This window comes from Aedes aegypti, chromosome 3, assembly GCF_002204515.2.
Source record: "Aedes aegypti strain LVP_AGWG chromosome 3, AaegL5.0 Primary Assembly, whole genome shotgun sequence".
Classification (NCBI taxonomy): domain Eukaryota; kingdom Metazoa; phylum Arthropoda; class Insecta; order Diptera; family Culicidae; genus Aedes; species Aedes aegypti.
Genome location: NC_035109.1, coordinates 23,756,975 through 23,784,093, shown reverse-complemented (window position 1 = coordinate 23,784,093; position 27,119 = coordinate 23,756,975). Strand labels below are relative to the sequence as shown.

Below are 27,119 nucleotides of genomic sequence, written 5' to 3'. Positions count from 1 at the left end.
TTTGCACCATTTTTTCACAAGATCTCAAAAAACTCTTCTGGTTTAGGAATATGTGTCGATATTGATTATTGATAACTAGTGGTCCCGGCAAACTTCGTCTTGCCATCAAGTAGGCTGTTGAAAAATGTCATGGAACCTCCCATACAAAATAATATATAAGTACTCCCCCGTTTTACCAAATTTTCCGAAAACTTCCCTAAACTTTCTTATCACACGAACACGTCGGAACCCTTCAAGAAGACAACAGTGAAAGAATTGTGCAAATCGGTTGTCCCGTTCTCAAGCCATTTCGTGACATACAAACACCACTCCATTTTTATTTATATAGATAGATAGATTGGTCATCTGGATCCGGAGATATTCCAAAACTCCTAGGGGGACCGACGCTTAGCCATAATCCACGAAAATACCCCAGACTACAAATTTTTTATCGTATTCGGATATTCACTCCACATAATGATACATTAATTCGAGTATCAAGTAAAAAAAGAAGCGATTCGGTGCAGCCGTCTTTGAGTAATGAGCATTTATGTTCCTGGTACCACGCTGGACAAGATCTTGAAAACTCTTAAAAACCTTATATCGTAATTTTCAGATTTCTCCAAGAATATTGTACCGATTTGTATGATTTTTTCAGAGTAGCTCCTTATTACCTGGCATTGTATACTACACATTTTATTTTAATAAAAACCAGAAACCCCCTGAGTTTTTGCCTGTCCGTGGAGCTACTACTCGAGCGTTGGACTAGTGAATTCGCTAAAGATTTCAAGAGAGAGCAACGTTTCCAGATTTCGACTCCATACACGCCATGAAACATTCAGCTGGTTCGTCGTATACTTACTTTACTTTTGCTGGCTCTACGTCCTTCAAGACATGACCTGCGCCACAATGTTACGCCAACTAACTCGGTCCATGACTGCTAACCTCGAATTTTTCGATCGCCCCACACTTCCAAGATCCAGCTCCAATTGGTCATACCACCTAGCTCGTTGCGCTCCCCTTCGTCTTGTACCGGCCGGATTTGAGGTGAACACCATTTTTGCGGGACTGTTGTCCGGCATTCTCACAACGTGTCCCACCCATCGTACCCTTCCAGCTTTGGCGACTTTCTGGATAGTGGGTTCACCGTAGAGTTACGCAAGCTCGTGGTTCATTCTTCTCCTCCATACGCCGTTCTCACCTACTCCGTCGAAGATCGTCCTAAGCACACGTCGTTCAACAACTCCTAGTGCTTGCAGATCCTCTTCGAGCATTGTCCACGTCTCATGCCCGTAGAGGCCTACCGGTCTTATCACCGTCTTGTACATGGTACACTTAGCACGGAAGTGAAGTTTACCAGACCGCAAGGTCTTGTGGAGTCCGTAGTAAGCACGGCTTCCGGCAATGATACGTCTTCGAATTTCTCTGCTGCAGTTGTTATCCGACGTTATCAATGATCCGAGGTAGGCAAATTCGTCCACCACCTCGAACTCATCCCCGTCGATCATCACGCGTCTGCCAATGCGAGCTCTTTCGCACTCGGTTCCTCCAGCCAGCAGATATTTCGTCTTAGACGTATTTACCTTCAATCCAACCCGATCTGCTTCACGTTTCAGCCTGGTATACCGTTCAGAAACCACCTGGAACGTTCTTCCGACAATGTCCACGTCGTCAGCAAAGCAGATGAACTGGCTGGATTTATTGAAGATCGTGCCCCGCATGTTGAAGCCCGCCCGTTTCATAACACCTTCTAGCGCAATATTGAACAGGAGGCAGGAAAGACTATCCCCTTGCCGAAGTCCTTTGCGTGTTTCAAACGGGTCCGATAATGCACCCGATATCTTCACACAGCACTGTACACTACCCATCGTTGCTTTGATCAGTCAGTCTTGCCAGTGGCGATAGACGGCGGAAGATGATCTGGGAAAGCACTTTTTAGGCTGCGTTAAGAATGGTGATCGCTCGATAGTTCTCACATTCTAACTTGTCACTCTTTTTGTATATTAGGTTTAATATTCCCTCCTTCCACTCCTCCGGTAGCTGTTCTGTATCCCAGATTCTGGCTATCAATCGGTGCAGACAAGTGGCCAACCTGTCCGGGCCCATTTTAATAAGTTCCGCTCCAATATCATCCTTTCCAGCTGCTTTGTTGTTCTTGAACTATTTCATAGCATCCTTAACTTCATCTATTGTGGGAGTTGGCACGTGTCCCTCATCCGCCGTACTGATGAAGCCATTCCTCCTGCTGTCTTGATGTTCATCCTCTGCGCCGTTTAGCTGCTTCCACCTTTCAATCACCTTACGTTCGTCCGTCAATATACCGCCATCCTTATCCCGGCACATTTCGGCTCGCGGCACAAAGCCTTTGCGGGATGCATTGAGTTTCTTGTAGAACGTACGTGTTTCTTGAGAACGATACAGTTGCTCAATCTCTTCGCACTCCAACTCTTCCATGCGGCGCTTTTTGTCCCGGAATAGATGGGTTTGCTGTCTTCGCTTCTGTTTGTATCGTTCCACGTTTTGACGGATGCCTTGCTGCAGCATCATCGCCCGCGCTGCATTCTTCTCGTCCAAAACCGTCCGACACTCCTCGTCGAACCAACCGCTCCGTCGATTTCCTTCCACGAACCCAATGGCACCTTCCGCTGCGTTGTTTATGGCTGCTTTGAGACTACTCCAGCAGTCCTCAAGAGGGGCTTCGGCGAGCTCTCCCTCTTCCCGCAACGCTGCTTCAAGGCTTTGCGTGTAATCAGTTGCGACTTCGGGTAGCTTGAGTCGTTCTAGATTGTACCGTGGCGGGCGTCGGTACCGAATGTTGTTCACAATGGAGAGTTGTTGGCGCACTTTAACCGTCACTAGGTAGTGGTCCAAATCGATGTTTGCGCCGCGATAGTTTCTGACGTCGATGATGTCCGAGAAGTGTCTTCCATCAATCAAAACGTGGTCGATTTGCGATTCAGTCTGTTGGGGTGATCTCCAGGTGTACCGATACGGGAGGCTGTGCTGAAAGTAGGTACTACGTATGGCCACGTTTTTGGAGGCGGCACAATCAATCAGTCTAAGGCCGTTTTCGTTCGTAAGCTGGTGCGTGCTGAACTTCCCTATAATCGGTCTAAATTCCTCCTCCTGGCCAACCTGAGCGTTAATATCTCCAATAACGATTTTGACATCCTGGTTTGGGTAGCCGTCGTATTCACGTTCCAGCTGCGCGTAGAAAGCGTCCTTATTGCCATCGATAAAAGCTGTGCCCAGCTCATGTCTGTTGCCGCAGCTCTGGTAGATGGTTTAACCATCCCTATACGTATGTACCGTCGACCCTTTCCAGCAAACCTCCTGCAGCGCTACGATGTCGAACTTGCGGACCCTCAATAATTCGGAAAGAATGCGGGTACTTCCCAAGAAATTGAGAGACTTACAGTTCCATGATCCGAGTTTCCAATCGTTAGTCCGTTTTTGATGCCTGGGTCTATGCCGATTGTTCCGGGACGAATTTACATTGTATGCTTCCTGTACTGATGATTTTTACGGCTCGCTTGTAAGGCCTGCACTGCCCATAACTGCATATTTGTAACATTCGACAAAAGTAGGCATTGAGTAAATGGGATACCAAGTTTGCATTTTATCGCAGTATGGGAGGAAACTAATATTTCAAAAAATCACTAAGAATTCAAAAGTGCTTATTTGAGGCTGAAATTTTGTACAACTCATATCGCATATAAGGTGCATATCAGAAAAAAATTCTGATAGAAATTTCGTTGCTACTGCATTATGAGACTCATGTACAATCTCAATGTGACTGTTATGCGGTTACAATTGCCAATGTGACAAAACAACTTGGTATTTTTTTCGAATTTTCTAGAACAATCTCACAGATTTCAGTAAGTTGATCGAAAGTATTTGCCATTTGATGACTCTCCCCGGTATTAACTCCATTTTGTCAAAAATGTCGAATGTGACTGTTTTGCAGTTATGGGCAGTGCACCAACCCGTTGTCTCGCCGTAGGATCATCGTGCACAGCACTGTTTAGAGTCCCACGCTGGCACTAGGACGATGATCAGCCGCTCCTAACATGGAGAACAGACGCTCTGATAAGCTACACCCTCAGAAGAGAGGAGCCCCCCTTCCCTGTCAACATACGACCAAGGTCCCACCAGGGTTAGTAACATCCCGCAGTGTTATTTATCTGTAAGAGCATCAAAACTAACAAAGCCATCGGCCCTTTTCAGGGCCACCAAATTGGTGGAAAAGAGTTAAAAGAGAAATATTTCCGACTTTATTTATGACTTCTTATTTTTCTAAATTTTCACAGCTTCATACAAAATTTAATTTGTCATGAATAATTTATGACTCAACAATTTGAGACTGTATTCTTGCACGCTGGCGCAGTGCCGTCGGGGTGAGTGCTCAACATTTCACAACGATTGTAAAATAGAGTGGCGTTTCAAACAGCGTCTTTGATGTTCCATATTTTATGGGAACAATTTGATTAAGAAAATTATCACATGTATCAAAATGGCAACAAATTTAGAATGCTTTTGAAAAGACATTCTCATTAAACAATTGTAATAATTTAGGCACCCATGGATCAGAAATTTATCTTCATAATAAAGAAAACTATTGATTATAAATAGCTGAGTATTGAATATGTAGTAAATGTCAAGCCTTCCAAAAATTCATGTTCGATCAATGTCTCACGCATAAGCATTCTCCGCAATTTTCAAGTAATTCTACGCCCAACACATACCCATTTCCCAGATTGGACGATCAGAAAGCGAAGAGCACAAAAGGGAGGATTCAGTTTCATTCCATTACCGCTTTCGAGCTGGTAAGAGCTCCTCCGAACTTGCTTAGCGAGAAGTACCTCACTGCTAGAAACCTGCTAAGCTGTTAATCTTCATGCTAGCAATCCAGCATCTGGTTTGTGAAATCGCTCAAGATTTCAAGATTGAGCTACGTTTCCAGATTTCAACTAAATCCCTGTGATCCGCTACCCTGTTGCAGTTGTGCACCCATGAAATATTCAGCTGGTTTGTCGTATAAACAGAGAACTTATTCACACACTTTCGTTGGGGTTTTCCTGTTGAACCATGGCAATCAACTGATAACATCCCGTAGTGCTATTCATCTGTGACAGCATACAAGCTCAATCGGCCGTTTTTAGGGCCAAGAAACGTTGTTAAAAGGGATTATTGAATAATATTTCCTGATTTATCTATCATGAACTAAATCTAGCGGTATTGTACAAAACATGATTTGGTTCACATAATTTATCCCACACAATCTCATAAAATTTGAGAATTTACTCGTGGAGACGTTGCTGCAGCGCCGTCGGACCGTAATAACATCATACTACTCAGCATTGTATGACAGCATCGTTGATTTATCATATAATGGGGAAACACCTCCTAAATTCTCGAGTACGGAAATTGAGAAATGTATTAAAATTGCAACAGATTTTAAATACTGTTCATTAAATTTTTTCTTGACCAGTTGTAATAAGCATCTATTGATCTGAAAATTTTCTTCATGTTAGTTTCAATAAAGAAATCCATTGCAAATGTCATATTATATAGAACAGAGCATTTATATTAACGCTTGTATTGGGTTTCGAATTCCGATTTCTATAACTTTTACGCACATTGATCAGAAATGTTTAAAATTTGCTCGAAGGCAAAGCATTCGTGATTTTCAAAGATATGTATTTTCAAAGATGTGTATTTTCAAAGATGTGTAAATCAACTTCATATACCTTATGCCCCAGATTGGCCGATCAGGAGAAGGCGAAGATGACGAAAGAGAGGAGCATCGTCTACCATTCAAATTTGTAAAACATGCTACCTTCGACTGATTTGGTTCATTTCATTTTAAATTTCGAGCTAGTTAAAGCTCCTCGTGATAATCGCAGCATCAGTACAGTCAAGATACAATCCCGTTAGGCACCACTACAAGAAGCCTCATGATCGTTTAATCCGAAAAGCTGCCAATCTTCGGGTATGTGGAATCGCTCAAGATTAAGCTACGTTTCCAGACTTCGACCCTGTGTTTGTCATATAGCCTATTTCCTAGATCAGAAAGCGGAGAAAAAGGCTGAATAGGAAATAAGCTATATGAAATTGATGTCTTGGCAAGGGATGTACAAGATGAGCATTATGCTATTATTGCATTCTGACGGTACTGCAGCAGCGTCCTCGCAAACATCCTCAAATTATCGTATTGTCGATTATTCGTAATAAATCAGATATTGTATGATGCTACGAGATGAATTAAGAGATGATAGCAAGTATGTAATTTACACATTAAGAAATATTACACAAATATTACACTTTAGTACACATTTGTTGGCCCTGAAAAGGGTCGATTGAATTGTTTTGCTTAAGGATTGCCTTCTTTTTCTCCTCCTTCTTCTCGGATGCCAGTCACAGCCACAGTTTAGGACTGCTATAGCGGCCACAACCATCTCATTCTCCTGTGGACTGCTTCTTCTTTTTCTTCTTGGCAGTGGTAGCGGTGATGGCTTTGGCTACGGACGGTATCTTATCTTGGCTACGGATGGATGGAAAGCAACTCTTAAAGTTGAAGAAATCCAGTTTTCCCGGACGAAATATTTTGAAACATTCAGGATGTGGAAGATTTGTCGGGGTAATTATCTCCGTCGAAAAAAAAATCTGAATCAACTTCAATAATAATCAAAATTTAGATATATTTCACAAGGATTATCAAAACTGTGAATATATCCGTTTGTGCTAAACTTGTTGGATCAATCACATTAATGAAGGCTTAAAAAAGAAATATTTCGCTTCATAAACTCGCTCAGTTGTTCAAACTAAATATCCTAGGTTCGAAACTTTTCTAACCAAAGTCTGTTGTTTTGAGGCCACGAATTTTGAAATATGTGAGAAAACCCCAAACATAGTTTCATTTAGATGCCTAACTGTCATAGTTTAAACTAGTAATCCTTTATAAGAGAGATTCGCGGAAGCTGACATTTCTGTCAAAGTGTGAGCCAATCGAGCAGCGAGAGCTGTCAAAGTGTGAGCCAAACGAACATGCATTATATTTGCTTTGAACTTTTCTTGAAGAGTAATGCAATCCGCTTGAAATTATTTCGGTAAAAATAATTTTGCATGTAACAAAAAAATGAAATATTTTTCTTTTTAAAAATTTTGTCAATGCGATTTTTAGTTATTGATTTTTTCGGCTGTTTATTAGTTTGGATATGTAGCTCAAAGATCTATAACGAAACAAAATACACTTTTTACCAATGAGAAAGTCATGTCCGTGTTGCAATATTATTCTCGTTGCCGAGCAAAATCAGCACTGCTGGTCAGTTGCCAAATCATTCCATTTTACTTCCGCTTATCTCTCTATAAAGGATCACTAGTTTAAACTAGAAATCCTTTATAAGAGAGATTCGCGGAAGCTGACATTTCTGTCAAAGTGTGAGCCAATCGAGTAGCGCGAGCTGTCGAAGTGTGAGCCAAACGAACATGCGTTATGTTTGTTTTGAACTTTTCTTGAGGAGTAATGTGATCCGCTTGAAATTATTTCGGTAAAAGTAATTTTGCATGAAGCAAAAATATTAAATGTTTTACTTTTTTGAATTAGTGTAGAACTAGCCCTCGTGTGTTAAAATACACTCAAATAAAGATTAAAAAAAAAAAAAAAAAAACTTTTTTGAATTTTTGTCAATGCGATTTTTAGTTTTTGATTTTTCGGCTGTTTATTAGTGTTGATATGTAGCTCAAAGATCTATAACGAAACAAAATACACTTTATAGCAATGAGGAAGTCATGTCCGTGTTACAATATTATTCTAGACGCCGAGCAAAATCAGCACTGCTGGTCTGTTGCCAAATCATTCCATTTTACTTCCGCTTATCTCTCTATAAAGGATCACTAGTTTAAACCTGAAATGGAAAAGTTTACACACTCAAACAAAACAGATCGTTTTAGATTAGAATTAAAAGTTTAGAATGATATCAAAATTAAGGTATAGATGAATTGCATTTAAACCTCATGTTTTCTTGAGCACAAATCTGGAGTACCGAGCATCCGTTTGGGTTGAAAACTTGTTCGATTAGTTACCAAGACTTCAGTTGAAACGACTATTTGGTTGTCCATGAAATTTTCTGCTTTGGATTCGATTCATCTTCCCCTTAATGAAAGATTGACCTACATAAATCTTGCTTCACGATTTTTGTAGCAATTATATGGCCGATTTAAGCGTGCGAAAAATCCAAATTTCAAACGGAACGGTGATAGTGCTCCGCAAGCCAAGACTGAAAACCGCTGCTATAGACGGATAAAGCCGCAAAATACAATCCCTATAACTATATGCAGGGGCCTTCCTTAGCCGAGTGGTTAGAGTCCGCGGCTACAGGATCTTTCCGTAATGGAAATTTCGATATAAGCCATTTTACGAGACGTTCGAATGACGTTTTCTGGCGGGCCGCTCATTTTTGTTGTTCAAAAAACTAGCATAATATCTGAATGGCGCTGGACACATTTTTGTTGCCGTCCCCGTCTCTTCCAGCGCATGTTTCTACCCGGTTTACATGTATTACAGGTAACGTAGATGAAAAATATCTTCCCTGCCTACTGATTTGAATTTTACATGCGAACATTAAAAACTTTGTTGCATTGCCACAAGCGCCATTGTTGAATATGCTCCTTCCAAATGTAGCGCTAGAAGAAACGTAAATAAATCGGCCCGCCAGAAACTTTCAAAGCTGGTAAACAAACGGAAACCATATGATTCGAAACGTCTCATAAAATGGCTTAAGGTACCGCGGGGCAAGTGGGAACGAAAAAAACGATAGTTCAAACAAATTGTTCAATAAAATTTTCAAATGTCAATATTTTTCAAATCCAACAACACAATCACGTTTTGGCAACATATTTGCTGGTGTGTGCATGAAACTAATCGAATAATTTCGAAATTGTGAAAACCTTGGAAGAAAGTTTTACAATGAACCAATGGACGCAGTTACCTCGCTAAGCGGGGCAAGTGGGATACATCCAGTTTCATGCGTCAATCCACATCAGTAAGTCAACCATTACAATAATAGGATTGATAAGTCATTGATTTTTAATTTTAAGTACATATTTAAGGGATCAACCATAAAACACGTTGCGTTTTAGGCAGAAACCCTTTATTTAATAGTATGTCACCTCACATTTAATATTAACTGAAAATTCCTCAATAAAAGCCTAGAAAGGAATTAAACATGTTCAAAATATATCATTTTTAAGTTGTTGACTAAAATGTAGCACATAAACAATCAATAATTGACGAAATTATAAATATGTTTTGTTATTATTTATATGCATGGCAGAAAACCACCTTATAGGATGGAATTGTTTTCCATTACTACTTAATTTGGTAGAAACAACAAATAAAGTTCAGATAACATAGAAAAGTAATCTTTCTCATGATGCATTTCAAATTTCAGCTGTGTGTTTGTTCAATTTTGAAGTCGTATTTCAAAAATAAAAAATTAATAAAAAATTAAGAATAATAACACTTTTCTTCTCCCTCTTATGCAATTATGTAATTTGAGGTTGAACCTTTTTGATAAAAATCATTTGTTTGAAAGTTTTAGTGCTACTCTCTATCAAAATGTATGAAACGTGTACGAAAAGTTTTGATTCTGGTTTTTGTTTTGATAGGTCCCACTTACCCCAGGTACAAATATATTTTGGGGTAAAATAGACCATCGAAAATTTCGTATGAAATGACAACAAAATACTGGTTTATCGTAAGCAGCTTGTAATAATACTAAAAATTATAGCTTACTGATGGAAATTCGATTTAAAACACATTTATTTTTTGCGAGTCAATGCAAGACGTGAAACGTGTCACAATTTGTCATGCAAGTTGAAAATGGCGCTGAACTGACAACTGTTACATGAACCACATGGTAATAAAAATAACATTATGTTCAGTACTAAATACATTCCTTGTCATTGTATCTTCAACTGTCTAGAAGAATACCCCCATGAAAAACTTTTCCTAGTTGAGCTATGACGAAACGCCCCACTTGCCCCGGATTCTCACTTGCCCCGGGGTACCTTATACGAATGTGAAGGTGGCAACTTTGGCAAAGAAAGCTCGCAGTTAATAATTGTGGAACTAGGACAGGACGTGACAGTTCAACTAAGGCTACCCACTATGGGCGGTTTCCATACAGACTGGCGGCCAAAAATATTTTTTTCCATTTCATGTCGTATTTATGAGTTTTATGATACAAATTTGATGTTTTATTTTCAAACACAAGTTTTCGAGACTAACTTTTGAATAGGGCCTATAGCGAAATATTAAACTTTGTTACTTATAATGCATATATGCCATTTATGCGATTAACGTTGTGCAAATCATTATAAATGTTAAAACATACATAGAAATGATGATTTGAATGATTTAGCGTCATTAAGTTATTTTCTGAATTAGTTTTTAGCTGTTTTCAATAGAAAATGGTTAAAAATATTGAAAAAATTCAAAAAGCCTTAAATTAAAAAAGTGCAAATTTGTGCAGCTAAACTCTTCACGATCCTTTAGTTTACATCTCAAAGAACCCTTGGAACTGAATTTAAGCCTGGGACAACTTGGGACAAAAAAGTACTCGATGTGTTAACTATAAGCTTATTCGATTTTTTTAACTGCTTTATAAAAAAACATCATAAAAGCCACTATTTTGAAGCTTTTTGTTATTTTTTTATTGTTTCTGGGAAGCTTTTTTTGTAAGCTTTCAAATGGTGTAAAAACATTTTACGTAAGTATTATAGAAAAAAAGTTATATTTATTTGAGTAAACCATAGTTTTTGTTAATAAAAACAAGTTTTTCTTCATAGGCTCAACTTTGGCATCTCATATCTGAGTGTGCAATGCAAATCATGCCCTAATATTTTGGGGATTTCTTAGCAGACATGTTTACAATGAAATGGCGAACAAGAATTGAAATTTGGGGCACATCACTTTTTTGATTATTGGCCACCTGATAAGCCATAGTGCTACCCCGTTGTTTTTCAATCGATAACCCTGACGATACAACAGCCAGTGCTACCAGAATCCTTTTATAGTAAATCTTGTGAACAAATTCAAATATCAAAGCTCATAATTTGGTTGTTTCTTGTACACTCAATTCATTTAGTGCAATAAATGATGCAAGCTTCTTTGAAAATCAGGTTAATATTCAAAACGAGATTATTTTCAAAGATAATTGACATAATTTCCATCAAATTGATTACAATTAATTGTTTTTATTATATTTTTCATTGTAGGAGCACATGCTTTAAACTTAACATCGAATATTAATAGATTTGTAACAAAAAGATTTCATGAAAAATTTTCCAAACATTTGATAAAAACTTTAATCTATGAACTAGCAACACGGCCGGGCTAACAACAAAGTGCCCCGTTGCAATCCAACTCAACGATGTGAAAATAGGTCTTTGCCAAAACGACCAATGAGAAGTGGTCTTTTTTGACAGGCAATTGGTTTCGTTTTTGCACTTTGACCTGTTACGTCTTGTCTTAGCTGTGGAAGTGCTCATAAGAACACTAAGCTGAGAAGCAGGCTCTGTCCCAGTGAGGACGTTAATGCCAAGAAGAACAAGAATATAGTTCTTGAGTTTTTAAATTCACGAAAACCGTGATTACGTATTGCGATAAATTTTGGCCATTTTTGACACCCACCCACCCCCTCGTAACGCAATTTGTATGAATATTTTTCGAATTTTGTACCACCCACCCCCTTCAGCGTTATGAAATTTGTGAGTGGACCCTAACTGAAGCCATTACCGCTGGGTCCCTCAGGCCCACCTCCAGGAAAAAAAGAAGGAATCCTGTGACTTACTGCCAGCCCTGTAAATACACCCGATTCTGTTTTTGCACGGATTTTTTTTACACGGCCGTGCAAAAAAAGTTTCAATACATTTTTTCCGCCAAAACCTTATTTTTGCATGAAACGTCGAGAAATAGTGTTACTTTTTTTGCACGGTTTTTGAAATTTTGAACTGAAAACTTTTTTTGCACGGTACGCATCCCCCGTGCAAAAACAGAATCGTGTGTAGCGCGAATTACCACACTGTAAACATCCAAACTCAGCTGGAAACGCTCGGTTAAATCCTTGTCAACGGTGCCTTGGTTCAGAACTCGCCGGAGAATGCTGTTTATACCCATTTCGGTCAGTGGCTTTTGTGGAAGATCTAGTATGTATCTCCCGATGTTGGGAAATTTATCTCTGGAGAGACCCAGTGTTATATGGAACTTCCTCACGACTTCGTATGGCATGATATCGTTACCGCTTAGAGTGGCGAATAACGGCATTTGTTTAAAGCTCAAGCCCAAATGTTCGACTAGAGCCGGTCGATTAAACTCCATGGTGAACAGCGTGGATAGCTCTAGCTCACGAGTTGACCAATACTTCCAAGAACCTTCGTAGATGAGGAAATCCGAATCATTTGAGAGAACAGCAAGGGCCCTAGCTTTGGTCGCAAAAGCTGCCAACTCTTGGTCACACTCACGCGACATGGATAGCCTGAAACCTCCATACTTCTTGGCAACGTGTTTCAAAGGGTATAGAAAGTTTGAAGGTATCTCGTACTGACTCAACAGTTCCTCAACGGTGGTTCCCGCGTCAACGGCTTCGATCAACTTCAAACTGTTCGAATATCTTCCGTCCTGACGTTCGCACCAGGTTTCACTTTTGGACTCTTGCACTGGACCATCATGGAAAAATTCCAACTTAGCGCCCAGACTCTTGAGTTTGGCGAAAAAATCGTCAATCGCAACGTACGCCAAATTGAATCGCCCTCCGAAAAGAACTCCCTTCTCATCGTGTTGACTCAGAGGTGTGTACAACGAAATCAAATCTATGACGATAATCGGCGCTGGAGGGTTCGGTGTCTTCGCCGTTTGGAAGTACTTTCTGAAAAAAAAAAAAAATATTAAACTCAATTTCATATTCGTACATGGACTGTTTTCATATCAAGTTGGTAAAAAACTATCAAATAATAGGTACCGTCGATCGGGTTTAGGGGGTGAGATTGGGTCAAAACGGAAAAATATGGTTTATGAAATATTTCAGCTAATAACGCTGATATTACTCAAATTTATGATTCGTATGTTAGAGAACATATAATCACACATAATTAATCACAATATACATTTATAGAAAGAGTAGTTTTGGTTTAATATATCAACAAACTTGTATATTGAAACTAGAGAAAATTTACGACAATAAATTTCTCCGGTGCACAGTATCATGTATTTTATCCTCTGACGTTATAATAGTAGAAGGTTGAAAGTCTTTTCAACACACTTCACTCGTATTTTTCGGAATTCGTCTGATCTTTTCACAAATTTTTTTTGATACGGTGTCTTGAATATAAAAAATGGGGGTGAGATTGGGCAAGCAAGGACGATAGTGAAGTATAGTTTTTTGACGTTTTATGTGTCGTGTATACTTTTTCCCCATTAAGATGTGCTTATTCGTACTATACGGGGTTGGTGGTCTAGTGCAGTGGTTCCCAACCTTTTTCAAGCTACAACTCCCTTTGAAGTTTTACATGCAACCCACGTACCCCCAAAAATTGGCATGCTGCATTTATAGTATTCCAATATATCACTTACTGCGTGTATAGTACTTGAGACCTACACTACCCATCATAAGTATGGAATCGCGTATTGCAACACTCTGAATATTGCAACACCTTGAAAAGTTTAGAATCACCTAAAACGAATATTATTTCGAGATCGCAAAGAGAAATTTCAATTTGTTTCTCGGGAATGTCTTTTCATATGCGGCATTTAGTCACTGATAATTTTGATTTTAGTTGAGAAAACTTTTCTCACTAGGTGAAAGTGCTGCAATACTCAGTATTGCAATGAATGAAACTCAGCAGTTAAATGTACATACAGAACATATTTTTTGCAAAATATGAGTTAAGTAGCTTTCAAAGAAGCCCAAGTGAATCAAAAGTGCCTGGAATAAGATATGTCTCCTTTCTTGGAAATAGTCTAACAAAAATGACACCAACAATAAGACAAAGATATTTCCAGGAGTTCATTGTTTTGAGGAGCCTCAGGAATCATACCAGTAAATTTCCGCAAGATTGAAAAAAAATGCTCAATTATTCTCCAAGGATTTTCCTAGAAATCCATGAAGATCTCTTAAAAAATCAAAAATATTTCCAGATATTCAAGCATCATCTCTGCTAATTATCATCTGTGGGGATAAATTCCTTCTAAATTTTATCAGCAATTTTCCAAAAGACCTTATCAAGAAACTACTCAAAGATATATCAACCCATGTAGCACTCCAGGTTATTAATAAATTACAGCAATTTGTGTGTAACAAACTCAAAGAAAATGGCAAGGCGTAACGAAAAAAGCGCAGGAGTTGGAGCCAATATGTAACAACTGAAGCAAATTATTACTAGTCAAATATGGATTACAGTCGTTCAAATAGCAATTTGCGCAACAGACAAACAGCGCAAGTTAATTGCAGAATCCAAGACAAAATGTTACTAAAATACATTTTGTTAAATTTAGTTTTAGCCATACAAAATAAGATAAACAAAATCGAAAAAGGAATCTCAAGGCGTTTAATTATTTTAGGCCTCTTCATATTTATTTTCATACTAACGTTACCACAACCTTTAATACGATTCAATATTTACCGTGATCTTTTATATGATACTTTGGAAAAAATAAATGCGCCTTAAAAATATAAGCATTTTCTCCTGACATTTCTAAAATATTAACCGTCGGTGCATGCAATATGTTAACGGTACTGATCTCTTTTTGATACACCATCCACCATCTCACATGCACTAAAAAATGAACACGTTAGCACTGCGTTTTCACAGTCGATGATAATGATTGTTTTCAAATCGTTCTGGATAGTCAGTGAAATATGATCAAAACAATCATTACTTTGAAAGAAAAGGCAATGCAAACTTGTTCAATTCATTCACTGGACGGTACATGTGTCATGCACGATTTAACTATCATCAGGTTGGGATGGGTTGTTCGATCTTTGGGCATTTTTTGTAATTTAATTCCTAAAGCAACATGTAAGCTGTTAATGGTTAATGATTTCATAGATTTATTATGTTTGTTACCCGTTGACTAGGGCCTGGAAAAATAATGCCAACGTGTGTTTTTATAGCATACATATTCAGAAAACCGTGATTTCTGGGTCCATTGGAGAACAAATCTCGATCAAACGATGTTTAAACTTAATTTAATCTTATTGGCGTGTTCAACAAACTTTAACAAAATAGAATTAACTTTCAATAGGTGGCAATAGCAAGTGATTTTGATTAATGAGTATTGAGTTATGATTTTTCAAACCTTAAAATAAGCCTAAAAATACATTTTAAACTTGAAGAATAGTGAAATCTTTATCAAATGAGCTGAAAATTTGACCAGACATTTTTCTTAGTGTGATATGCTGAGTTTGAATTATAAATAGTAGGCTTTGACTCTCAATGTAACGAAAGGGCAGAATAAATTGTGACTCTGGAAGTGTAAGACATGTTTGGTGAATGTTATGTTACTGTGAATAATCCGAAACATAAGTTAGTACAGAATCATTACTTTTCATTAAATCTGTATTTGGAATACCACATCTGGCGACGAGCTTGTGAAACGTACCCTCTGCATTTAGTAGGTAAGAAAAAATAAAATAAAAATAAAATACTTAGGGTCAGGCGGGGCAAGATGAGCACCCTAAGGATAAGCACGATTTAAGCCTACTTAAACGTTCTTATTCTGGTAAAATTGGTAACCATCCTTATCTTTTACATTATTACTTTGACCTCCAACCATTAAAAGTTTTAAAAAGTGATAAATAGTTTTCCAAATAACACGTTAAAAAATAGCTTTTTTATCATCGATCAAAAAAACTGCGGGGCAAGATGGGCACCCCTATAAAAAGATGCAATTTACTAAAGAAAACCATTATTTTTCAATGCTGGGAATATCCCAAGACATTATCTTTAATATCTGATGGTATTTATCTTCAACTAACTTAGTTTTTAAAACTTTTATAAAAAAATAAATAACTTCTCATAAATTGCTACGATTTTACTTAAAACAAGATTAAATTTGTTGTTTATTTGTATATTTAAAAAAAAAATTGTTTTGTGCAAATAGGATACCGTAAGTCAAGCCCACAGCTAAATGTGGTTCTATAATTTCACACTTTTACTTAATTTTGAACATGGTGCTCATCTTGCCCCAAAGGTGTAAATTTATAAATATAATCAAAACAATTGATATATTTTTTTAAATTTTGATAAAGGTTTTGCTCCTGATTATCCACAGAAGATTATTCTATAACTATACGGCCAAAAACGTATGGGTTAATTTGTTTACCCAACAAAAATATTACTTTTAAATGAACAAATCTTATATGAAAAGGTAAATTTTTGGACTTCTATGTATTTTTGACAATATTTATGTCGTGCTGTTGATTTTTCAGCTGAAATTTATGGCCATCATATCAATTTAATAGTATTCATCAGAACTCCAAATAATTTATTGAAAAAAAATCGGTAGGAACGACACAAACTAGGGGTGCCCATCTTGCCCCGGGTGCTCATCTTGCCCCACATTCCCCTACAACAAACATCCACGTGTGTCTTTTGCAAGGTGAGCGCACGTGGGGCAGGCAAAAGCCGTTGCAAAACGCAAAAAAGTGACCATTTCCGCTGCCGTAGAGCAGGGACAGGCAACAGCCGCTGTATTGAGCAGAAACCGATCATTTCCGCTGCCATAGAGCAGGGTCAGGCACCGAGCCGCTTCGATAAAACAAGGCGTGTAGCCGCTGCTTTTGGGTAGAAAAAAGGCGAGAAGCCGCTACGGGGAGTAGAAATAGGCATTAGCCGCTACAAAACGAAAAAAACGAACCCTAGGGCTTGTTGTACAGTCGCTATAGTAACGAGGTCAAATTGAAAATTTCAAATATTTTTAGCTAACGTTCCAGCGCCTACTGTTCGCGTAAGATGGAAAATTGGAACATCAATCCATTTAAATTCAATCACCTTCCAGACACGCAAATTCGAAAGGAATGGTTGCGTTGGAAGAGAAATTTCGAAGTAATCATTGCAGCAAGTGAAGAGAAAAATGCAACCAAATTGAAGAATATACTACTAGCGAAGGGTGGGCTGGAACTACAGGACTTGTTTTTCTCGATTGATGGCGCGGACGTGGAAGAAGATGCTGAAAAGGAGATTGTCCCATTCAAAACGGCTATTGGTAAATTGGATGAACGTTTTACACCAAAACAACATGATTCGTATGAAAGGAGCGAATTTTGTAAAATGGTTCCAGCAATAACATCTGATGGAACACGTGAGCCTTTGACGAAGTTTTTAATGAGATGCAACGAACAAGCGAAGAAATGTGACTTCGGTAAAACAGAAGCGGAAAGTCGGGAGTTGCGCGTAATCGATAAAATCATCTACCACGCTCCGGTTGAATTGAGGGAAAACTACTGCATGAGGAAACACTCACACTCGCACAAGTATCCCGAATGGTGAATTCTTTCGAATCAATTAAACAGCAAGTTCAAGCAATCGCTGGCAACGGTATTGGCGAGGCACCGGTATCTCAACCATCAGATCAGGACAAGGTTAACCGCATATTTGGAAGTGGTAAACCAACAAGTGGTGCTTGTTACCGATGTGGACAGAAAACCCATTACGGAAATGACCAGCAATGCCCAGCTCGGAATAAGCAATGCGAAAAATGTCGTAAGTTTGGTCATTTTGCTCGAGTATGCCGCTCGATGCCGAAACGTAAGTATGATGATCATATTCCATACTCCGCTCGTAAGAAGGCAAAAACCGATAATGTGCGAGCGATAAAGTGTTCAGAAAACGAAAACAGCCCAAGCTTCATTTGTAACATTGGAGACGGTGATGAATTTCTATGGGTTGACGTCGGGGGTGTTCAGATCAAAATGTTGATTGATTCTGGCACCTATCAGAATATTATCGATGATTGCACCTGGCGAAACATGCTTATCCAAGGGGTCAGAAGTTGGAAGCCAATCCATGTGCCGAACTTGGTTCTACGAACATACGGTCGAAATGCGACGCCTTTGGATGTAGCACATGTTCTTGAGACGTCATTTACGATTGGGAATGGAAATAACCAGCGTCAGGAAACAGCTATTTTCTATGTTATCGATGGAGGTTCCCAGCCATTGTTAGGTAAAGATACAGCAAAGCGTCTTGGGGTATTAAAAATTGGTTTCCAGGAGCCGAACATGTCAGTGAACGCCATTGTCCCGGCTGGAAAAAGGCCTTTTCCAAAGATGAGGAACGTACAGCTGAGTATTCCGATCAATAAAAATGTTACTCCAATAGCCCAACGAGTCAGGCGTCCACCAATTGCGCTTCTCAGCCGGATTGAGGAGAAGCTGAATCAATTACTGATGGCGGATATCATCGAACCTGTATCGGGAGCAGCACCATGGGTTTCGCCATTGGTAACCATTGTCAAGGACAACGGAGATCTTCGTCTGTGTGTGGATATGCGACGTGCGAATCAGGCTATCTTAAGAGAACATCTTATGATGCCGACATTTGAAAGCTTCCTCCCACGTTTGAAGTCCGCCAAATACTTCAGTCGTCTGGGCATCAAAGATGCATTTCATCAGGTAAGACAGTAGCCTGAAAATATATTTTTTTATTAAATTGTCTATTTTTTCTAAACATGCATTATCGAAATATAGATTGAATTAGATGAATCGAGTCGGTATATTACGACCTTTATTTGCCATAAAGGTCTGTATAGATACAAAAGGCTGATGTTTGGCCTTTCTTGTGCTCCAGAAATATTTCAAAAAACAATGGAACAAATCTTAGCCGGATGTGAAAACGTTATTAATTATATCGACGACATTTTCATCTTCGGAGAAACCGAGGAAGAACATAATACTGCTTTGGCTAAAGTTCTCTCTGTGCTGAAAGAAAACAATATCATGTTGAATCAGGATAAATGCATCTTCAAGGCACAACAACTTGATTTCCTTGGACATGTTATCTCAGCTAATGGAGTACGACCAACTGAACATGTGGGGTGTGTATGTTTAATACCTTTCCCTTACTGACTGACAGCTGAGACGGTAATGCTATGCTAGGATCGCAATATTAGTGTGTGCGTGATGTGGCCGTCAGTCTTCCAATCGCCTCAAGTCAGTCAGTGTTAGATTTCCGGTGAAGTAAGTCACATTCCGGGTGATTCTTCCACACTGTTATAAGATGGCTGACAGTCTCCCAATTTGGGATTGTCGAGTATTTACAGAACAGAAAATTCAAGCGTTACAAAAATTCCGTGAACCTCGCACTTCGGACGAAGTAAGAAGTTTTCTTGGATTAGTAACTTACTTTTACATACAAAGATATCGACCGTGATAATTTTATTGTGAATTTGTTTATCGGCATATCGGTCCATTTTGCTCGAAGTAAGAGGGAGCATGGAGAAGAAAGCAATGAATACTAGATGGATAGGTACCGTAAGGGAACGGCGAGAGAAATTGGATTAGATGTTGAAGAGGGCATACCATATTAAACAGTATTACTTGAAACGTCACTTCCTTGTGGCTAACGTCCTTTATGGGAACGGCTTGGGTGTGTTTTGAGAATGACACTACTAAGACAGGCTGTCTTGGTAGTGTCATTCTCAAAACACACCCAAGCCGTTCCCATAGGGGACGTTAGCCACAAGGAAGTGACGTTTCAAGTAATACTGTTTAATATGGTATGCCCTCTTCAACATCTAATCCAATTTCTCTCGCCGTTCCCTTACGGTACCTATCCATCTAGTATTCATTGCTTTCTTCTCCATGCTCCCTCTTACTTCGAGCAAAATGGACCGATATGCCGATAAACAAATTCACATTAGTAACTTACGTTGGGAAATTTATTCCTGATATGGCAACAATTACCGCGCCGTTACGAGAATTAATCTGTGGTGCCAACCCATTCAAATGGACAGATGCACATCAAAGAAGTTTTGAAAAATTGAAACAATTGATTTCGAATGCAAACACTCTTGCATTTTTCAATAATTCTCTCCGCACCAGGGTCGTAGCCGATGCCTCCACAGTCGCATTGGGTGCGGTTCTGCTACAATTTGCAGATAATACTGACAATTGCCCCCGTATAATCAGTTATGCCAGCAAGAGTTTAACTACTACTGAAAAACGTTATTGCCAAACCGAGAAAGAGGCACTAGCATTGGTATGGGCAGTCGAAAAATTCTCTGAATATTTGATTGGTAGAGAGTTTGAATTGGAAATTGACCATAAACCACTTGAAGTGATTTTCAGCCCATCATCAACACCCTGTGCCAGAATCGAACGCTGGGTCTTGCGATTACAATCGTTTAGATTTACAGTAAAATATCGTAAAGGAAGCGGAAACATAGCAGATTCTTTGTCCAGATTAGTTTGTTCGGACAACGCAACGCACCATGATCCGGGGCAACAAATTAGTGGTTCCAAAGAAACTACGCGAACGAATACTGCAACTTGCACACGAAGGTCATCCAGGAGAATCCGTGATGAAGCGAAGACTGCGAGATAGGGCGTGGTGGCCTTCTATGGATCGAGAAACGAAGGAGCTTTGTACATCATGCGAAGGTTGTCAATTGGTAAGTTTTCCAAGTCGACCAGAGCCAATGAGTAGAAAAGAGCTGCCTACTAAGCCGTGGATTGATGTTGCCATTGATTTTATGGGTCCTCTTCCTTCTGGTGAGTACTTACTAGTAATTATAGACAAGGTTCCAAATAATCGTATCGGTGAACACTCATCTCGATTTTTTGGCCGATAAGGATCACAAATCTCAATGCGCCTTTTTGATCGCTTTGGCCACGAACACAGATGTCACATTTTTGCAGCTGTGAGCTTTCGTCGGTTTCAGCATTGCCCGTAACAAAAAAGCTCTCGGACATTCATTCTAGTTCATTCAATTGTCAAAACTATCGGTCTCTCAATCGGCAATAACAAACGTTCATTCTCAGTGAAAATCAGGAACTGATTATCGCGGCTTCTTTTTTTCACATAATCAGGTGATAATTAGTTGCCATGAGTGGAAACGGACAGTTTTATAGAGATAGGTATTGGCAGCGTTTCTGAAATATTGACTGGTCCGCTGGATAGATACTGTAACCAATACCCGAATGCGACATTCACCCGACTGGGATCCCTAGTTATTCTAAATGCAATCATTCTGGTTTCACTACAATCAAAAATCTTACCGGGAGTTTGATTTTATGGACTTTGAGTTGATTTTCTGAATACTTCAATGTGATCCATTGATTACTGGCTGCTTGTGTAAATGGTCGGCTATTTGTTATAGAATCATTTGCAGGAATGAGTCAACTTGGAGCTGTTATCAACCACACTATTTGTTAATACATGATTCGTTCAAATAAAACGGAATCAAATGGCCGAGAATCTAAATTTTGAGTTTTGAAGGTTTCTTATGAATCAGAAGTACCAGTTTTTGAAGATCGATAATATAGATATAATTTGGGTAAATGTCGCATTCGGGTAAAAGGTTTGCGGGTATTTATTATAGAATTGCTGGATAGCATAGATAGAATCACTGAAAGCCATTGAGCGGCTAAGAGCGGAAAACATTTTCCTAGCTATTTTTTCTGTTCACAAATCAATTTCCAATTCCGAGTCTACTTTTGATGTTTAATTACTAATTGGCAATAAATAAGCCTGCAATATGCTCGAAACAACTTCGTCTTGTCGTACTGGTGATATTTTCATTATGAGTGATAATCAGAATGAATGCTGAAAATCATCACGATAGAATCGGTTCATCATATTCTTTTCGATGAATATCCTAAACCCAATGAATATCATTACGAGTGAGGAGACTTAAGATTCATCCCAAACAGTGAACTAGTACCTCACTGATTCAGAAGGAGTTCATTCATCTGTCTCATAAATAAACAAAGAAGCTTTTATTCTCAGCATGAACATTCACATCATTTGACAATGACCCCAATCTTGCAGCGGTAGTGAAAATTATCACGTATCATCAACCTTGATTATAGATTACTTTAGTAGATACAAGGAAGTTGAAATAATGAATCGCATAACTGCCTCTGAAACTGTTGAGCGACTTGGCAAGATTTTTACACGTCTCGGTTATCCTAGAACCATTACACTTGACAATGCCAAGCAGTTTATTGGCAAAGAATTCGAGAATTATTGTAAGATCCATGGAATTACTCTTAACCACCCGCATAATCATGAACCATATTAGCACTGTTTCCAATATTGTCTACAACTACTTCAAACAATATCTGAACCATTCCAAACAACATCCAGAATAACAATATACCCACAGTATCACAGACTGTTTTGCCAGTATGAGAAACGGTAATCAGCCAAATAACAATGTCGGTTAAGTTATGTAACCATAAAAAATCGTCGATTTCGTCGAACAAAATTTTTCGTTTACCGTTCATCAGATGGTAGACATACTATCCATTTTTCACTCAATCTACCACAAAAGAAACAGTTCTAGAATTGTAAAACAATATATTTTAAATAAAAACGTTTACAATTTGTGAAATTATTGGATTATGGTAGTCAACGGTATATTAATCCTATGCCATTCTATTTTTTCCTATTCATAATAATGAAACAAGTCAATTCGTGTATTTACGAACAAATGTTGTATTTATATGTTCAAAGATTAATATTGCATTGACTAAGTTAAACAATATTAAATCAATCATAGTCGATCTCGTCCTAATCAGCGGTAAGAATTCCGACCACCACCTTTAGCTCGATTGTATTTTGTCTGTGGGCTACTCCAGAAACTTTATTTCCGCTGAAAGTTGCGAAACAGGTTCAAGTTGAATTCAGCGCCTAGATTCAGCATTGGGGATGATATTCTGGTTCCACGATCCTTCGGCGCTGTTGAAACATCTTTCAGAAACTCTTAAAAAGGAAAAGAACATTGTCAACTTTGACTTCGATGAAAATAATAATAACACTTACCTGTAGATATGTTGCAGCACCACTCTGAAGTCCTAAGAAGTATGCATTCCTTATTTCACTTCTGAAAACACAGAAACTAAATTAAGTACGTTGTTTTTGAGCAATTTAACATGAAATATCTTACCAAAGAAGTTTCGACACTCGATTCGCAGAAATGAACACAAATATGGCAGTTTGACTGGTGAAAAATTTTCTCCGATTTCACAAAACGCACACAAGTGCAATATATTTACTCCGCGTACGGTATGTTTACTGTCAAACCATAAGACTTCAATGTATGTGTGACAACTTTTCATGATACTAAACAGTATGCAATCATATTTGAATGTTTTGCCTAATTGTAACCATATCCGATATAACCCACGTAAGTTTAGAAATAGTTGATTTATTCATAGTTTCCAAATATGGACTATATGGAACTGATTGATAGCAATTAGCTATACGGTAACCGTTAGCGATACAGTAGATGTAGTGTGAGATACAGTGCAAAATCGAAATATATTTATAGTAACACTATTAAGCCACAATATTGGAAGCAGTTAACGTATGATTTATGATTTAAATGTTGTTCGGAAAATTTGCCAAAGCGTTTTTTGCTATGCGGGCATACTGCGCCGTACTGGCCGCAGGAAAATGGTTTAGTTGAACGACAAAACCGGTCGCTATTGAAACGATTGCAAATCAGTCACGGCCTTGGCAGAGATTGGAAAAGGGATCTGAAAGATTATCTAATAATGTACTACACAACACCACACTCCACAACGGGGAAAACACCAACAGAATTGTGTTACGGAAGAACAATCAGATCCAAATTACCAGCAATCCAGGACATAGAATCAATTCCACCTGCATCCGACTTTCGTGACCAAGATTTGTTGAGCAAACAGAAAGGAAAAGAACGTGAAGATATTCGACGTCATGCGAAACATTCCGATATTGACGAAGGGGATACGGTACTGATGAAGAACCTTATGCCTAAAAACAAACTTTCAACAGTTTTCAGCAAAGCAAAGTATAGAGTAGTGGATCGTTCAGGCCCCAGAGCAACCGTTGAAGATACAGATACCGGAGCGATGTATGAAAGAAACGTCGCGCATCTTAAAAAGATCAATGATGATACTAGAGTTGCGACAGAACAGCGTTGCGATGAAACTATGGTCGATGATAGATCTATCAATGAAGAGGATGGGGACGGACCTGGTGTAGTGGTTAGAACACTCGCCTCTCACGCCGAGGACCTGGGATCGAATCCCATCCCCGACATAGTCACTTATGACGTAAAAAATTATAGTGACGACTTCCTTCGGAAGGGAAGTAAAGCCGTTGGTCCCGAGATGAACTAGCCCAGGGCTAAAAATCTCGTTAATAAAGTCAAATCAATCAATCAATGAAGAGGACAACTTTGCTGGAGTTCCTATTGAGGATGAAGAAGTGCCAAACCATGGTTTCATTGATGATGGTGAACGTCAATGCAGAGGACGGAAAGTTCCTGAGAAATACAAAGATTTTGTAATGTAAATAGTTTAATAATTCGTATAAAAAGGGAGATGTGCTATGCTTAGGTTGAATTATAAATAGTAGGCTTTGACTCTCAATGTAACGAAAGGGCAGAATAAATTGTGACTCTGGAAGTGTAAGACGTGTCTGGTGAATTGTATGTTACTGTGAATAATCCGAAACATAAGTTAGTACAGAATCATTACTTTTCATTAAATCTGTATTTGGAATACCACACTTAGCATGAGAATTCAGAATACTGCTTGACCAAAAGATTTCCAAACATTTTTTCAAATATGAACAGGTCTAATCGACACCATTTTTTTCCAAATGTATACGACGAACCTAACCTCGGACATAGTGCGCTGGACAGCGGATCTAGTGTGCTACACAGCGTACCTTGCCCGACGTAGTTCCGACGCATGGACTTGGAGAACATTTTCAACTGTGTGAATAATATACACCCCAACCTCTTTTTACGACCGTTATCGGGGGGTCGCAAAAAAAAAATCAGGGTTATAATTATGTTTTTGAAAAATGCAACGTCTAGATGCGGAAATACTGATTCGACATATTCGGCAAAGTTGAAGCATGGGTTGAGAACTTTCCAAAATGGCCGTTCAAGTTTTCATATTTTAGTAATAGATGGCAACACTGCTCGATTGTTATCAAAAGAGCCAATTTTATGGGGGTGTCATATGCAAATACCAAAAAAAAAAATTAAAGAAAACGATACCGAATATTCGACAAAGTTGAAGGAAGTGTTGCAAGCCATACAGTCGGCCGAATCACAAATGTTCATGTAGCTGGCAACACTGTTTAACAAAAATAAAGTAAAGATCAAAACCATCAAACTTGAGCGGAACAGAAAAATATAATGCTTAGCAACATAGCAATATTCTTCAGCTGTAATCCAGTTTTTCATGAAGGGTTCAAATTTTTTGACGTAGAAGTACGTCTTTCTTCTCTATACAGGAGTGAAATTGGAATTTCAAAACCAAGAGCGTTACGCTGGCATGAAATATTTTAAACGTTTATAACTTCTCGCTGGCTTAACGAAATTTCTTGATTAGCACCTCAATCGAAAGATAAGACATCAAAGCTTCATGTCGTTTACTTACTGAATCCCACATACCTGTCCAAATAGTTTAATAACTGTTTTAAAATAGAACGTTGATTTCAAGCAAATCTATAAATAGGGGTGGCTAGAGAAAATTTGACGTCATTTGCTTTTCACTCTCCGATTGGCTCGCATCACAGCAGGCGACAGATCGGCTTGCTCTGACCGGGCGTGCTTCTCAGGCACAGACATCGATAGCGAAGGACGCCCCCGTTTGTCTTGCTTCGCTCAAATCAAACTGTCGAGCGAGCGAGAGAAGATGCCGTCCGAAGCTAAAGCCATCACCGCTGCCGCCGCCTAGAAGAAGAAGAGGAAGCAGTCCACAGGTGAATTTGCGGTCGAACTGTGAACACGGTCGGGCGAGTCATTCTCGCTTTCTGGTTCACTGCTTGTTTGCGTTCACCCAGCCATCGTCATCGCCGCCGCAAATTTCATCGGCCGAGGCGCTGTTGACCCGCGCTTCAAAATTTCGACTCGTGATGAAATCATCATTGGTGGTCAAGAAGCAATCCCATTAGGAGCAAATACCAGAAGCCCCCTGAGTTTTGCTGGTCCGAGCAGTGTTATTTATCCGTAACAACATCGAAGCTAACAAAGCCATCGGTTCTTTTCAGAGCCATCAAATTTGTGGAAAAGAGTTAAAAGAGAAATATTTCCGACTTTATTTATAACTTCTAATATTCCTAAATCAATTTCACACGGCTTCATACAAAATTTAATTTGTCATGAATAATTTATGACTCAACCATTTTAGATTGTACTCGCGGACGCTGCTGCAGTGCCGTCGGGGTGAGTGCTCAACATTTCACAACGATTGTAAAATAGAGTGGCTTTTCCAACAGCGCCTTTTATGTTCCATATTTTATGGGAACACTTTGATTAGGAAAATTATTCCATGTAACAAAATTGCGACATATTTAGAATGCTTTTGATAAGACATTCTCATTGAACAATTGTTATAATTTTGGCACCCATGGATCCGAAATTTACCGTCATAATAAAGAAAACTAATAATTATCATTAGCTCGTATTGAATATTTAGGGAATGTCAATCATTCCAACAATTCATGTTCGACCAATTTCTAACGCACAGTGCCTTCCCGATTTTGGCAACACCCGCTTTTGTCTACCTCCGATTTTGGCAACACCCGTTTTTGGCAACATTTTCTTCCCGATTTTGGCAACACATTGAAAAATATTTAGTAAGTACTGAAACCTAACATTTTGAGTTAGAACAAAGTGAAAATAAGTCAAAATGAAGATGGTGGTGATCATTGTGATCTATGAAACGTAATGTGGAACGTACTTATGAGTAGAACTCGCATACGTTATTGCTTAACGTTTAGGTCATATGACAAGTCTTCTAAAGCAGGCAAGCTGTAATAGGCATCATTAATTAGTGGCATACCATCGACAGTCAGTAAGTGTAATAAGAGCATCAAATGATAAGATTATCAGATATACTGTGTGATCGCAA

The 27,119-nt window shown here is 38.7% G+C and overlaps 1 protein-coding gene across 1 annotated transcript in view; it reads right to left on the bottom strand.

Moving 5' to 3' along the window:
* The window catches only part of LOC110677813, a 54,777-nt gene that overhangs the window by 2,441 nt on the left and 25,217 nt on the right, over window positions 1-27,119 (bottom strand). Inside the window, exon 2 of the mRNA XM_021849345.1 lies at window positions 12,062-12,908. Coding sequence (XP_021705037.1) covers window positions 12,062-12,908 — 847 coding nt within the window. The remainder of the gene's footprint in view (window positions 1-12,061; window positions 12,909-27,119) is intronic.